The following is a 15099-nucleotide window of genomic DNA, read 5'->3' as shown; positions in this document are numbered from 1 at the left end:
ACCAATTCCTAAGTCAGTCAGTCCTTTAAAAGTGAAACAAGATATTTAACATCCAAGTTGTGTATGGGTTGGTTTTATCATATCAGCATTACAGTGTTGATCGTAAGCACTGGCTGCATTACATGCTTCATGCAGTCAATGGAACACGCACACAAAACACACAGCTATCAGAAGATGATTGATGGAGCTTTAAAAATATAAGGCTAGATGATTATGTAATGATGCTGCATTTGCTAAGCATGCCCTAAACACTTCCTTGCTTAAGGTAAATTCTTGGAAAAGCCTTGACCATTTAAAATATTTTTTTGTATTTATTGGTGCATGTAAAACTCCAGTGCCAAGTACCAAGTTCTGTGCACTCAAACCACTATTTCCCCTCCTCATTAAAACAACATAAAACCCCAATTATGCTAAACATGCACTACACAAATATTAATCCCAGATTACTGAAAAACAAATTATGGCAGCATGTGTGATCCAGTGTCATAGAGCTACCAGATTTGTGTCCTATGAAACTTCAGTGAAACAGATGGAAGTTTTGTAAGAACCCATCTGTCACCTCGGTGATCAACTAAAAGAGGACCTCTTACTACAGGAACAACATTAGAGTTTTACATCTAGATGTTAAAAAATGAAACCTTTACAACACCTTGTAACAAAATCAGCAGATATCTCATATATATATATATATATATATGCAGATAGAAATCACTATAGTTAAAACAAATATGGTTTCATTATATTGCTGCAATTGCAGCTACGCTAAAAGTAATCTTCTTCCATTTCAGCATCAGACCTAGGTAGGTTTCAATGTTTTCTACATCCATGGCATTTCATATCAAGAATAAATTCAATTAAAATTCATTTAGTTTGCTAATCTTGAATCTGTTAGCCATGGAAAAGACTCTGTTTTGAAACTAAAGTCCAATCAAGTTGTAGTTTTGGTGATAATTAAAACCTTTCTTATAAGTTATTAAGCGAATCTGATCAGCTTCCTGTTGGAGCTCTGCTAAAGAGTTGAGAAAACAAGTTGCATAAATCTTCATACTAGCCCAGTATGGGGACTCATTATTCTTAGCGGGCCTTGCATCTGCCTAAAATATGCAGAATATTAAAGACAGCTGTCCACACTTGGAAATAATCTTCCATATACAGACCAGCTCTAGTGAGAGCGCACACAGAGAAAGCTCTCCCACTTTCAGCAACTTGCTTGAGTACCTATCTTAAGAAGCATGCACCAACTGAAACTCCTCCAAACCAGAACTACATCATGTAGGTTTTGAAGTTAGGTAGGGATTGAGGCCTGGGAAAGAAATGGTGCATGTATGCAAGCATGCCTAGATCATTCTAGGTATCCTTTTCTCCTTAAGTGGATTTATGAAAAGTTCTCTGCCTAAGGGCTACCAAATGACCTCTCTTGCCCCCAGTGGCTCTCAGAGAGCTGCATGCACAGTAGACAATGCAAAGACTCTCTTTCACACTTGCATATCTTGTGTAGGAACCCAAGGTTGTCATGAAACAATTACTGTTGCTTTTTCTGCTAATTCCTCACCCACACTCACATTTAAAGCTTAGTTACTTATTATGCACGTCTATTCACATCTCCCCAGAAGTAAATCATCTCAAGTACAATGGCATTTACTTTCAGGTAAGTTTGTATAGGACTGCAGCCCTAAGGTGTGTGGGAGGATGTGCAGCATGTTTGCTAGATAGTCACAGACAGGGGATTCCATGATGTCATATCCTCTATACTTTTGTGGTAGGAAGGGGGAAAATAGAACCCTTAACCTCTACTTCTTCCTGTCACTATGAAATCTTTTTTCCTACCTGCAATGGGGGAAGACATAACACCCATAACAAACTATAGTTCCCAGGATTCTTTGGAGGAATCCATGTGCCTTGAATCTGCATTAATTGTATTGTGTGGGTACGACCTTTACAAAACATCGATGGAAAATTCCAGATTAACTTTATGGTTTTTAATCTGTAGTGAAGAACAGGAGAAGAGCCTGGTGGATCAGGCCTAAGGCCTATCTAGTCCAATCCTAAACCCAGGACCTGAGCGCATCAGCACTCTTCTGACTTGTGTTCCTAAACAACTAGTTTTCAGATGCATCCTGCCTCCAACAGTGGAGGCCGAATATAGATATCATGGCCAGTAGCTGTAGATAGCTCCATGAATTGGCAGAATAAATGTTTGATAGGCAAGCAAGAGATCCTTCCTAGTTATGATACAGTATTTCCATCATATTGTTCATAGATTGTACCCAGCTCTAAATTGGAAGGGTAAGAAGAAAGCCTATTAAAAGCTTCACTGGTTTTCTGAGGAAGGTCAAGAAGATTCTGAAGTTCCTTAGCAAAAGGAGTATCTTTGATCATCACTTCCTTATGGAGAAAAACGAGGAGTTGCCCATTCCTTGAGGGGCAGAAGCTAAGCATGGTTGTACAATGGGAGAGGACAAGAGTTTTAACTAGTTGCTTTGTAGCTTAGGAAGTTTTATAAATTCACCTTAAACTCTTAAGGTAATAGCTTTTCCAACTATGTCTGGTATTAAAGACATAACGCTCTCCTGTAAACACCAGACATTCAGCAGTGGCAGGGAAAGAACACACAGTATCAAGGGTTCAAGGTTAAATTGGACCACGAGAGCACAGAATAAAAAGAAAATAAAGAAGCCACGGGGCACAGTACAATCAAACAATGACTGATGCTTAAAAGCCAACCAACTAAGAGTAGCTAAAAAGGTTTTGTGTTCACACGGCAGCATTCATGGCCACATTGAAGCACACTCAAAGCTGTTTAGACATACCACTGGTGCTTCCTGTGCCACCGCCAGAGCTGGGTCCGGGTGATGACACCACTGTTCTGTAGGTAGGCGGTGGAGGGGGAGGTGGCGTTGCTCTCTGTCCCACCCCAAAATCTTTAGGAGATGCTGCTGGTGCTAAGTTATCATCTTTAACGTGGGTCTGCTCAGAAACTTTCTTCTGAACCTCTTCTAAATTGAGTGGAGATGGAACACTGCGAGAGGTTTCAGCCTCTGGAGGCTCATCTGGGGTTTCTGATGCCACAGGTGGGGACACCACCTTCTCCCGTGAAGTCACCTCTGGAGTTACGTTTTCCGGGGACTGATCAGAAAAACTGATCCACTTATCCTCCGCGTCAGCAGCAACAGACTTGGGGGATAATACTGGGCCAAAAATGGTATCCAAGTCATTGATTGATGGTAGTTTGTCACTTTTGACCTCTGTTGCTGTCTGGTCATTTCCTGTGGTCAAAGTAGTTGATTTTAAACTTTAACATCAACTTGTACAGATGCTAAGTTGTACTAACGTTCTACGTAAGTATGGGGCTTTTAAAATCAGCTACATTCTAGCACAGACATTTTCATAACGCATTTTAAGGTGCTACTAGGAACATAATTCATGTACACAAATATCTACATAATAGGGTGTGATATATAAATACACAAACACACACACACAAATATTAAAGTGTGCTCTATGTTGACCTGCATGTAAATATGCTGTCTACTATGTATCTCGTTCATACCAATATACCCAAATGGAGCTATTGCTATCTAGGAAAACTGCTTGCTAGGGAAAAGCCAACAGAGTGCCTTTATTAGTAACAAAATGGTAAAGTACATAATTTGAAATTCAAGCATGATGACGTGCATGTAGATAAGTATATTTGTGCTGTGCAGTATACACTGTGGGATTATTTTAGCATGACCAATGAGAATATAGATGATCAAAGGGCTCTATTCTTGAGTTGAACATTCATTACAAAATAAAAAAATTCCTTCCAGTAGCACCTTAAAGACCAACTAAGTTAGTTCTTGGTATGAGCTTTCGTGTGCATGCACACTTCTTCAGATACACTGAAACAGAAGTCACCAGACCCTTCTATATAGTGAGAAGGTGGGGAGGGGTATTACTCAGAAGGGTGGTGGGAATGGGTGATTGGCAGATAGCTGTGATGAGCCTGTTGACGACTCTTAACGACTGCAATAGGTCTTACAGGAAAAAGCAAGGGGTGAGAAGGTGAAAAATGGCTTTGTCATGTATAATGAGATAAGAATCCAATGTCTTTGTTCAGACAAGATCTCAAAGTAGCTGTTCTTATCTCATTATACATATATATATCTCATGTATAATGAGATAAGAATCCAGCTATGAGATATATATATGTATAATGAGATAAGAACAGCTACTTTGAGATCTTGTATAGAATGTCCTGGGAGATTGAAGTGTTCAGGAATCACAAGACAGAGAAACCAGTAGGAGAACATTTCAATCTCCCAGGACATTCTATACAAGATCTCAAAGTAGCTGTTCTATTACAAAGGAATTTCAGAAATAGACTGGAAAGAGAAGCTGCTGAACTGCAACTTATTACCAAACTTAAAACCATGGAGAGACCTGGTCTGAACAAAGACATTGGATTCTTATCTCATTATACATGACAAAGCCATTTTTCACCTTCTCACCCCTTGCTTTTTCCTGTAAGACCTATTGCAGTCGTTAAGAGTCGTCAACAGGCTCATCACAGCTGTCTGCCAATCACCCATTCCCACCACCCTTCTGAGTAATACCCCTCCCCACCTTCTCACTATATAGAAGGGTCTGGTGACTTCTGTTTCAGTGTATCTGAAGAAGTGTGCATGCACACGAAAGCTCATACCAAGAACTATCTTAGTTGGTCTTTAAGGTGCTACTGGAAGGAATTTTTTTATTTTGTTTTGACTATGGCAGACCAACACGGCTACCTATCTGTAACTTGAACATTCATTATTATCTGTAATTTCTGGGCAAATGGAGTGCCTTCTTAATGGAAAGGAAACTGATTTGGCATTTTTTCCTCTCCTCCATGGCTGGAAGGCAATTTGTAGACCAAAAAAAAAAAGAGCTATATGAAGGATATATAAAGAGTGTATTATAAGCTCTGTTGCATTTTGGAGCATCTGAAAATTACCACTCTTGTTCTAAAAGAACTAGGTATGATCTCGAAACTTCCACTTCTCTTCTATGCTTAAAGTACACATTCTGTCCTGTGATTAGGTCTCACTGGATCCTATTAAAAAAACGTTAAGTGAACTAAAGGCCCACTGAAGTCAGCAGGCATTTCAGAATGATTTTTTTCACAGTTTTGCCATTCTAACCCCATACTATGCACACATAATGAGAATGCTTGTGTGAACATAGAGATGCATTTTCCCCATAGAATATATAGAATATCCATTCTTTCCATTGTCCTAGAACCACTGAATGAGCAGGTTGTCATGTCTATGCATATGACTTTCCAGTCATCTCTTTGGTCCACAAATGCTGCATGCTGCTTTGATTCTGCAAAACTGTATGTTGAACCTTTATCTGTAAATTCAATGTAAAAGGAGTATGGGAAAATTACATTTCATGTCATATTGTCATGTAGAAAACTATTTTACCAATTAATGTAAGGTTTGCTGGTAGGGAAAAAAATCCTATTTTCTTTTTGGATCTGTTCGTGATTCACATAAAATCCACAGTAAGTTAATCTGGGGAATAAATGATCACACATGGATGTGCATTTCATTTGCGTTATATTCACCCAGCATAGATACAGGGTTGGAAGTTGGGAATTGCAGAGGACACAATTTGTAATTCAAAAGTTATAGACAGTTGAAGAGAAATACCCTTAAAACATCAAGTCTGCAAGTATTGTTGTACAAGGTAACATTTATGTTGCATACTATGCTAATCTTTTTAGAAGCCATCTTTGTGTTTTCTCATTTAAGCAAAGCAATTCATGCTCAAATTTACAAGTCGGTTCATACAGCTAATGATGTTCACTTGCAACATGAATTATATGATGGTAAGCTCCTTATTTCTTGTCTCTGAGTACCACAATCACTTGGATCCTGAGGATCCTTTCAAGAGTTCACATTCAGAGAACAGGGTTTTCCACCTCTCACTTCCCTCTTCAGTCTCCTGTGTCCCAAAAATATAATCCTGGAGAATGGAGGAGGTATGAGAACCACATGGGCTGCTGACGGAGGGGGAGGTGAGATAAACCATTCCTGCCCTTGCACGACTTGGATCCTAAGTTGTTTCTCTGTTTGTGCAAAGGTAGGAGTGGATTTATCTCACCTTGCATGAACAGAGAAACAACTTAGGACCCAAGTCATGAAGAAACATGGCTTTAAGAACATTCCTATATCATTTTAACTACATTAACTCATAGTTCTGTATGAAGACCATACTGCCAAGATATAACCTTTATTATTCTTAATTACATCTAGGCCTAAGTGTGCTAAGATTCATGACAGGCTCACTAAAGTTCCTCCGACTTTTCTTCTTACCCAAACCAGGTATAACACAAATTATTAGTTTGCTGACAGAGTTATTGCCAAATTGTTCATACAAAATGTTACTACCATAGCTATACTTTGGTGGGAAACGTGTTCAATATCTGAATACAATACAGACATCAGAAATCATTTTAAAATCTCAAGGGGTTTAGAAAAAAAGATTATGCACTACTTAGGCTTGTACTTCTTTTTTTGCTGAATAAAGAAAATCTGCTATGGTATCTGAAGGCAGATGAAAATATTAAATGCCTGGATATCATATATGCATAAAATGCATCTAATTTGATGGTCATTATTAGAAAACGATTACAAGGTTTCATATTCTGTTCACATTACAATTTATAATTTGCACTGAATAGAAACATAGTTACTTTGCAGTAAAGTAGAGATCTTACACATCTAAAAGTCATTTATGCTAAACATACTTACCTACTCCAACTGTTAAAGGAGAACCAGTGCGGGGAGGTGTAGCTGGAATATTCTTAGGTGGAAGAGGTGGAGGTGCTGTGAGCCAAATGGAAGAATTTTAAGTTAAGAATGGACAACATTCATCAAATAAATAAACATAAATTCACAGTCATATCTAGAGATTCAACCAAAGGATGGCTGAGATCCAAAGTCTGTTCCGCAAGTGGAAGCCACTTCTGCTTGGGCAAGTCCCCTAATTTTTGCCAATTCCCTCCTCTAGCTGCAGCCACCACATTTCATTCCATGCTGTCCAGGAGGGTCCCTGAACCCTCAGAAGCAGCCCTCTGGTCTGACTGCAGTGGAAGGACAAAGACCTGTTGTGTGAGTGGAATTCTGTATGCGTTTCTCTGTATCTGCTATAGTCACAGGGTTGGGAAGCACAACTGTGTTGGGGAGGTAAAGTCAAGTAAACTTCACACAACTGTGTGTAAGGGTGCATGTGTACTTCCCCATCCCCAGCTTCTACCTATTGCTGCAGGTGGCTCTTGAGAGCAAAAAGGGTTTCTCATCCCTATAGAAGAAGATAAGTAAAAAAAATAAATCCCTCTTCTCCCCCCATCACCATTATGATATGGCAGTACATGCCGCAGAGTCTAAGCACCAGGAATCACCTGCCTTTTGTTGTGGTTGATATTTTATGAGATGACAACTTTTTTGTTTCCATTCTCCAGTGTGAACTATATGTTTTAATATAAATGTTGTGAAGTTTTATTCTGCTTTTCCACATCCACGAATCCAATTTTTGGTTCTTATTAGGAGCTTGTGTATTTATGGCATGCTGCACTGGTTGCTAGGTGACTTGTCTTTCGGATAGGAAGGAGTCAGGTTTAGCTTTGCAAATTGAGATCACAGAGGCTTTTCTCCCCAGGGACTCGGAATCGTCTCTTTGCCTTTTCTGAAAGCTGCGTTTCCAATGCATAATTCAACTAATATCTCTTTGCTTCCATGACAGTATAATGAGCAATAACCCTCAACATTGCCACTTCCATCTCACGTTTCAGTGTTTTGTAGAGAAAAACAAAATGAAAAACCCCAACAATTTTTCAAATAGGAGATGCCTCAACTTACTTCCAGATGGAAAAGGTCGTGATGAATTCGGTGATTCTACACTTGGACTTGCTGGCTGCACAGAACCCCAGACCTCAGAGTGATCTATGGAAGCTGAAGTCACAGACATATAACATGATGCATAGAAATCTAGAAGTAACGTGAGAACTTAATTCCAAACTGAACTGTAGGAGCTACTTGATAGATTATGGCAGGAGGAAAATGAGAAGGGAATATAACAAGAATATGATTTTTTTGGAAATAAATTGTTAATAACCATTTTCCAAAACCCACAAATGAATTTCAGTGCTGGGAAATGCATATACCACCAAATTCGTGAATACCATTCTGAGCGTCTTTCTGCCCCGGATGTGCATGCATGCGCACACACACACACACACACACACACACACACACACACACAGATTGATACAGAGATCAATGGCCTCCTGGTGCCTCTAGCCAATGAGGAAGTTAACTGCTTTTCTGGTATCAAGATTTATGCCAATAAAAGTAACATGGTTGGAGCTGTCATATGCAAAACACAAAAGCTTTACAGTGACACCTAAATAACCACAACCATTCCCCTAATTCAGTGCTGAGTTAGAATCAACATGACCATAGATTTTCATGCAGGTCTGTCCATTCAGAATAATGAGTGAGGAAAGGAAGTATTCAGCCACATTCTCACCTTGGATGGCTTGTAAAAAGTAAAAGTAAAGGTACCCCTGCCCGTACGGGCCAGTTGTGTCCGACTCTGGGGTTGCGCGCTCATCTCACTTAAGAGGCCGAGAGCCGGCGCCGTCCGAAGACACTTCCGGGTCAGGTGGCCAGCGTGACAAAGCTGCTCTGGCGAACCGGCACCAGAGCAGCACACGGAACGCCGTTTACCTTCCCGCTAGAAAGCGGTACCTATTTATCTACTTGCACTTAGTTAGGGGTGCTTTCGAACTGCTAGGTGGGCAGGAGCTGGGACCGAACGGCGGGAGCTCACCCCGCCGTGGGGATTCGAACCGCCGACCTTACGATCAGCAAGTCCTAGGCCCTGAGGTTTTACCCACAGCGCCACCTGCGTCCAATGGCTTGATCTCATGTTTTTTCTGGGTCACATATAATAGGAATCAGCAACCCAGCTTGCTCTTGACTAAGGCCAGGATTGGGAAAGGCTAGGAAGCACTGGTGGAAAGTGGACTGCAAGAGGTGTTAGCTGAACCCTACACTTGGGCTTGGGACAAGATACCCTTAGCACCAACTACCCCACAGGGCAGAAAAGCAAACAATGGACAAATATTAGTTGCTTCTTGTCTGGGAATTAACATCATGTGGTTGCCTAGAAATTGCTAAACACTTCTTTCTCCTTTTTAACTTGTGGCAGATTTCACCAAGTGCACACATACATATCACAGACTCATTTGCGTTCACAGACAGTTTATATTTATGTGATTCACTGAGTTTGTAGCCCACACCTCTTCAGAGAACTCGGGCATATGAAATAAAGATGTAAAACAAATTAAACAAAACGTCATGTCAGACATAGAAAGGTACATTGATAAAGTTAACTGGCAACACCTACCTTCTAACTTCTCTTCTTCAAATGCAGACTCCAGAGGTGGACCAAATAATGGCGCTAGTACTGCAGGATCTTCCGGGGCTCTTTTGCTGCAGCACAACACAGATGCTGAATGATAATTACGCGCAATGATCTTTTATTCAGCAGAGGTGACAGGCAGAGTTTATTTTTTATTATTTTTTTTTTACAGTAGGGGTGGGGAACCATTTTCAGTTCAAGGCAGCGTTTCCTCAAAGGAAAGCAATTGAGGGTTGCATTGCAGCGGTGGGCAGGGCCAGAGGCAAAAAGTGGGTGGAAGAATTGATGTGACTTATCTTTGTTCAGTAGGCTACATTCCATGCAGAGGGAAAAGGGACTGCCTTTTCCTATAATGAGGTGTGCACAGGCTTGACAGATAGGACTCGGTAAGCCAGAACAAGAGCACGTACATCATTTGGGTACAAGGATTCCACACCATCCATGACTTGAATGAGGTTTTTTTTTAAATTTTAATTTAACATTTATACTAACCTTAGAAGCTCTGGAGTAGGTGTTGAACGCCTGGGCCTTGCTATCTCTTCACCTGGCACATAAGACACCATTTTAAGGTAATTTTATCATAGTGTCTTCTAGAAAACTTGTTCACATAACTATTTGATAATGTCAGCGCCACCACAGCGTTCCTTCCGCAAGTCCATTTCTTACTAGTTTTAGTACTTATATAGTACTAGGTCCAAGCTTAACTATGTTGTCCCTTTCCAGAATAATTTGAACCAGTTTTCATAATTCATGTCAATGTGACCCTGCATGCCCTTCCAGCTTCAAATTGCTCCCCTCACATTACTCATGATGGGTGTCTCTTAACAGAATATAACTTGCTAAAAATATTATTCATTTACTACCTTAAAAACATATAATGCATTTGTTGTGAGATAATAAACTGACTCCATGACTTGCCATTAACCTATTTTCATGTGGCCCAATTTTATGGAAAAGCTTTAGAAAATCCCATTTCAGCCATACCCTTCATCGTTCCAGATTACGAACATCTTGTAATTTTAGGCCCTGTTGAACTGGTTTGTGCATTCAGCCAATTGCAAATACTCCATATGCCTTTTCATTTAAAATGCGTCATCTCATTTTGAGACTGTCAGAGTCTGTTAATTTTACATTATAGATTCATGCATAATTTAATACTAGTGCATGGAATAATGTCCTCATAGCATTTTGAGGTCTATCCCATTAACAATATATAGACTTTAGTCTCTTAAAAATTAGTTGTTGCAATGATTCCAGAGTTTGAAAATTAAGATGTAAAATTATGTAATCTCGATGATTCTAAATATATCCAACTTCCTGAGATATATTGTGTCCCAACAAAATTCAGTAAATAGATATACTTACTAGATAAATTCCTTTTAATTGAACCCTACAATTAAAGCAAAAACTACAGTTTAGGACTATAGGATTATACTTTTAGACATGTACAATAAATGGCAGCTTGCCTTAGTTGAAAAGAAAGAAAACAGAATTAGGCATTAACACTGCTAAAATAAAATATACATTAACTTGGATTCACATTCTTCATTTTGGAGGTTTGTACCCCAGTGCAGATTCATTCACACACATATACCAGATATAGGCAAATAGAATATTTGATTAGCTGCTACAAATGCACTGCCTGAGAATTTCAGGTTTTTGAATCAAGACAAAAGTGATCATACATTTTGGAATCGCAACGATGTGCCAAACAAATCCAGAGAGCTTGACAAGTCATTTATTTACTGTTCTAGAACTTCTGAATGCACTCATACATAGTCTCACACACTTGATCACCGGCTTTGGACTGAAATCAAACATGTTTCCAAGCAGGCTTTAATATTCCAGAAGATATAAAGAAACAATTGGTGGGGACAGGGGGAAGGAGATAAAACTTCTGAAAGTAGGAGGCAGGTGGGAAACAATGTCTGAATGTGCAAAAGGTATCAGAACAGCTGTCAACAGTATTTGCCATAGCAACAGGGAAGATATGGCAAATTTACTGTCAGTCACTAATTCTCATATCTCTGCCACCATCATACATCCATCCTTCACTCACACAATGTTTCTGCAAAATGCATGTATTGTCAAAGAAAACAGTTTTTCTAGGCTAATTCTTGCAAAAACTTCTCCTTTCAAATCACGCTTTGTAATAATATCTCCACTAAGAATACTTCTATGCTACAGGAAGAGACAGTAACACCAAAGTTCAAGGAAGGGAGTTATTAAGGACAACAAAATTATTCTTAGCACTGTAGGCAGAAGTCTGGTGAAAGAGAATTGGTTCCTAGCCAAACACGTCACTAGCTGATTCTTGCCAAGATTTCCATTCTGTAGTCAATCCTCAGAAACATATTCTAATGGATATTCTAGGCATATTATCGGCCTATGAGATATCTGATGTTAACACGTGCCAATTAAACAAATAATGTTCCATCAAATTCTCTCTTTTGAAGCCAATAGTAAGCTGTAAGACCAAGCTATTTTTTTGCGCAGTTTTGTTAAATAGGCGCCTTATCACATCAAAGGAATACATTGCAGGAAGTATATGGATGTATTCTTATTCTGGAATAGCAAGTGTGAAAAAATTCTGGTCAGAACCTCAAAAACAAAAGAAAAAGAAAATCAACCAGGGAGGTTCATCTTGGCAATAGCTCAATTCAGTTAGCATGGTTGCTTCCTTGTTCTATGAAGAAATTGGTTTGAAAATTTTCTGAACAATCATGAGAGTTGGCAGACTGCTTTATTCAAAATGAAGTAATCCAAAAATTATCAATTTCTCCAAGGAGGACAGTTTCTGTGTAGGGCAGTTTCAAGAGTGGCACTACTGAGACTTAAATAAAACATGAAAGAATTCCTAAGCAATATTTGATTTATTTAATAAAATTTAGAGATTGCTTGATTTTATTTTTTTAAAGGCACCTCAAAGTGGTTTACAAAAAGATAAACAAGAAAATCAAGAAAATTCACAACCCTACTTTAAAACACACACAAGTTTGAATACTAAAACAGATTAAAATTACCTCAGCTTTCTAAGCATCTGGGAGGTTTGTCTAAACAGGAATGTTTTTAGCAGGCACTGAAAAGAGTACAGTGAAGGCATTTGCTTGATTGCAATAGGCAGGGAATTCCAAAGAGGAGGGGCTGCCACACAAAACAATGGATTTTTTTTTACAAATATGGAACAGGTATTATGTGGAATCTGTAGCAGTGCCAGTATGGTTCCATTCAGTATTTCTATAACAGAACAAGGCTGCTACAGATAGCCACACACCCCTGAAAGAACAGTAATTTTCACCCAATTACTTTTAAGTTAGATCAATTTGCTGTACTTGCAGTTCACAAAACTAATTTAAATTAAACCCAAATGACAAGCACTCCCAGTCATTCCTGCTACTGATTTAACGCGAAAAGTCATGCAACGTCTTACCGGGCTGCGCCTCTGTTATCAGCAAAAAGGGAGAGAGAAAGGTACCTAGTCAGTGACAGATCAATAATAAAAAAAGGACTTTGGATGATGAGATCTTCCTCTAGCTTCACAAATTAAGTAAACAATTTCCCCAGATTCCCTGTCTCATGCAGATCCCGAACCTATCTGATGTCCTTTTAATGAGTAAGCTATATAGATGTCTGCAGAAATTTTGGAAACAAATGGTTAACTTTGAGGCTCCTTAAGGCCTATGAAGCAATACCAAAGGGGCTGCCCAGCTTAGATACTCTGGTAGGATGGAGCCTAGAATGGCAGCCTGCACATAGCACTCCAAATCTGGAACTGACCCAGGGGGGAAGGGTAAATATTCCCTCAACTCAGAGCTGCCGAGGGGCTCTTTGTCACTGCTCTTAAGTTTCTAAAACAAAAAAGATTATCCAATCACAGATCTACCTTGTCGTTTGTAGTCTAACCCCTTGATACCCCACAAACCTAACTAAAGGAAGATATGCCATAGGTATGGAAGGGTGAGACACTGATTGTTAAGAAGCCTAGCAAATTTTAATCTGCCCTCAAGCTCCCCTTCTCATATCTCTCTAGTAAATCCTTGTTAAAAAATAAATTGGCAAATTAGAGTTCTACTGTGTTGGCTTATTTGCAGCAAGAAATTAGTAGAGAAATACAGACAAACAGGCACACACGTCACGAGTTTTCCAAAGAATGATCACATTAATTCTTATAAATACAGGAAATGCTGTGGCATACAAAAGTACACAAGATGCAAAGAGAGATTAGGCAAGCCATCCTTCTTAGTTCCCCCATACCAAAATGGGTAATAATGTACTTATGACTGCCCAAATAAAGGAATATAGGTGAGACACTTGTTGAAAATGAGTGCATAAATGTTCAAAAATGTTCTTGGCTATTGATTTAGATGAGATTATAAAAACAACAGAGCCAAAGATGCACAAGGATCAGTTTGGAATCATATTGCAATGCAAATCAAACTAACCAGGAAATGCCGAGTAATTTATAGCATTTATGCTCTTTTATGAGTGTGTTGTCTTCACCGCTTAGATACTTTGTCTACTGGTGGTATGTAAACCTCTAAAATAAATAAATATAACTGAAGCAGCAGTGCTCTCTGGAGAGAGTTGGGCTATTTTTGGCTATAGCTTGGATACTACTGTGCTCATGATCTCACACAGTTTCAGTTACTTCAGTGGAACAATGCCAATACACACTAGCCAAATATTTGTCAATACATATTTTCCTTTCATTCTTTCCAGTAAGCAACTGCTTGCCACTTCTACTTATCTGTGACATTTAAGGCTGAGGAAAGGAATCTGCAAATATCTAGTATGCCACTAATTTAGCCTTTAGTTTTGGTCTCAGCCCACCAAGCAGACACAATTTTCCTCATGGGGGAGTCTCCTCATGGGTGGGCCAGCCCTGATCCAATCCTACAGAACATCATATGAAGCAGCTGAGACCATGCACATATAGCCTTTTAAACAAAGCTAAGATTCACTGATCAGCTGCTGTCCAAGGGGACTGAATTCTGTTCTTACTGCCAAACAGCCCATCAGCAGATTTCAGCTTTGTTTAGAGGGCTACATGCCCTCAACTGCAACTGTTGTATCGGGAAGGAGTAGCTGAGTGGAAGCCTGTTTACACACGCATATAGTAGCTAGTTGAACTGTGGAAAGTGTGCACGTTATTGCAGGAAATATTTCGTCATGATGAGTCTACAGATAACAAGATGAAAGTGCCTGTCATGCTATTCTCACCCCACCCCTCTCCACGCCAGTGCAGGTTGTTGCTGCAATTGTGCTTTTGCATTAACTTCCACCACAAAGCAGAGTAAACCAAATAGGTCTAATTCTCATAAGTACACAATGTGTATTCCTTGGCCCACCCATGAGGAGACTCGCCCATGGGCACCCCACCCACACTAGCAGAGAAGCAGCAATGGCAGTTTCTGGCTAGATCTCATGTGCTTTGCAAGATCCTACCAGAGCTCACCACTACTTCTCAGGTGCTGCCACACAACCCAGGTAAGGGAGGATTTTGTGGGGTGGCAGGATGGGTACAGATGTCATAAGCCCAATGGAAGTGAAAGAAAACTACTGTGGATGTAAAAGCTTATACATGAATTTAGTGGTGGAGGTGCTAACCCCCTTTTTATGTCTCCATAATTTAGGAAAGGGGTCAAA

The 15099-nt window shown here is 39.6% G+C and overlaps 1 protein-coding gene across 16 annotated transcripts in view; it reads right to left on the bottom strand.

The window, feature by feature from the left end:
* The window catches only part of SGIP1 (SH3GL interacting endocytic adaptor 1), a 148360-nt gene that overhangs the window by 55428 nt on the left and 77833 nt on the right, over positions 1-15099 (bottom strand). For 13 of the 16 annotated variants that reach the window (XM_081867166.1, XM_081867168.1, XM_081867167.1 and 10 more), the window contains 6 exons: positions 10819-10843; positions 9946-9997; positions 9439-9524; positions 7887-7979; positions 6780-6854; positions 2811-3266 (listed from right to left, as the gene is read on the bottom strand). In XM_081867166.1, coding sequence (XP_081723292.1) covers positions 2811-3266; positions 6780-6854; positions 7887-7979; positions 9439-9524; positions 9946-9997; positions 10819-10843 — 787 coding nt within the window. The remainder of the gene's footprint in view (positions 1-2810; positions 3267-6779; positions 6855-7886; positions 7980-9438; positions 9525-9945; positions 9998-10818; positions 10844-15099) is intronic. The other 3 variants (XM_081867159.1, XM_081867160.1, XM_081867161.1) reach the window with 1 other exon arrangement.

The sequence above is a fragment of the Podarcis erhardii genome, assembly GCF_964252035.2.
Source record: "Podarcis erhardii genome assembly, chromosome: 6".
Lineage (NCBI taxonomy): Eukaryota > Metazoa > Chordata > Lepidosauria > Squamata > Lacertidae > Podarcis > Podarcis erhardii.
This window is presented reverse-complemented; position numbering and strand designations above follow the sequence as displayed.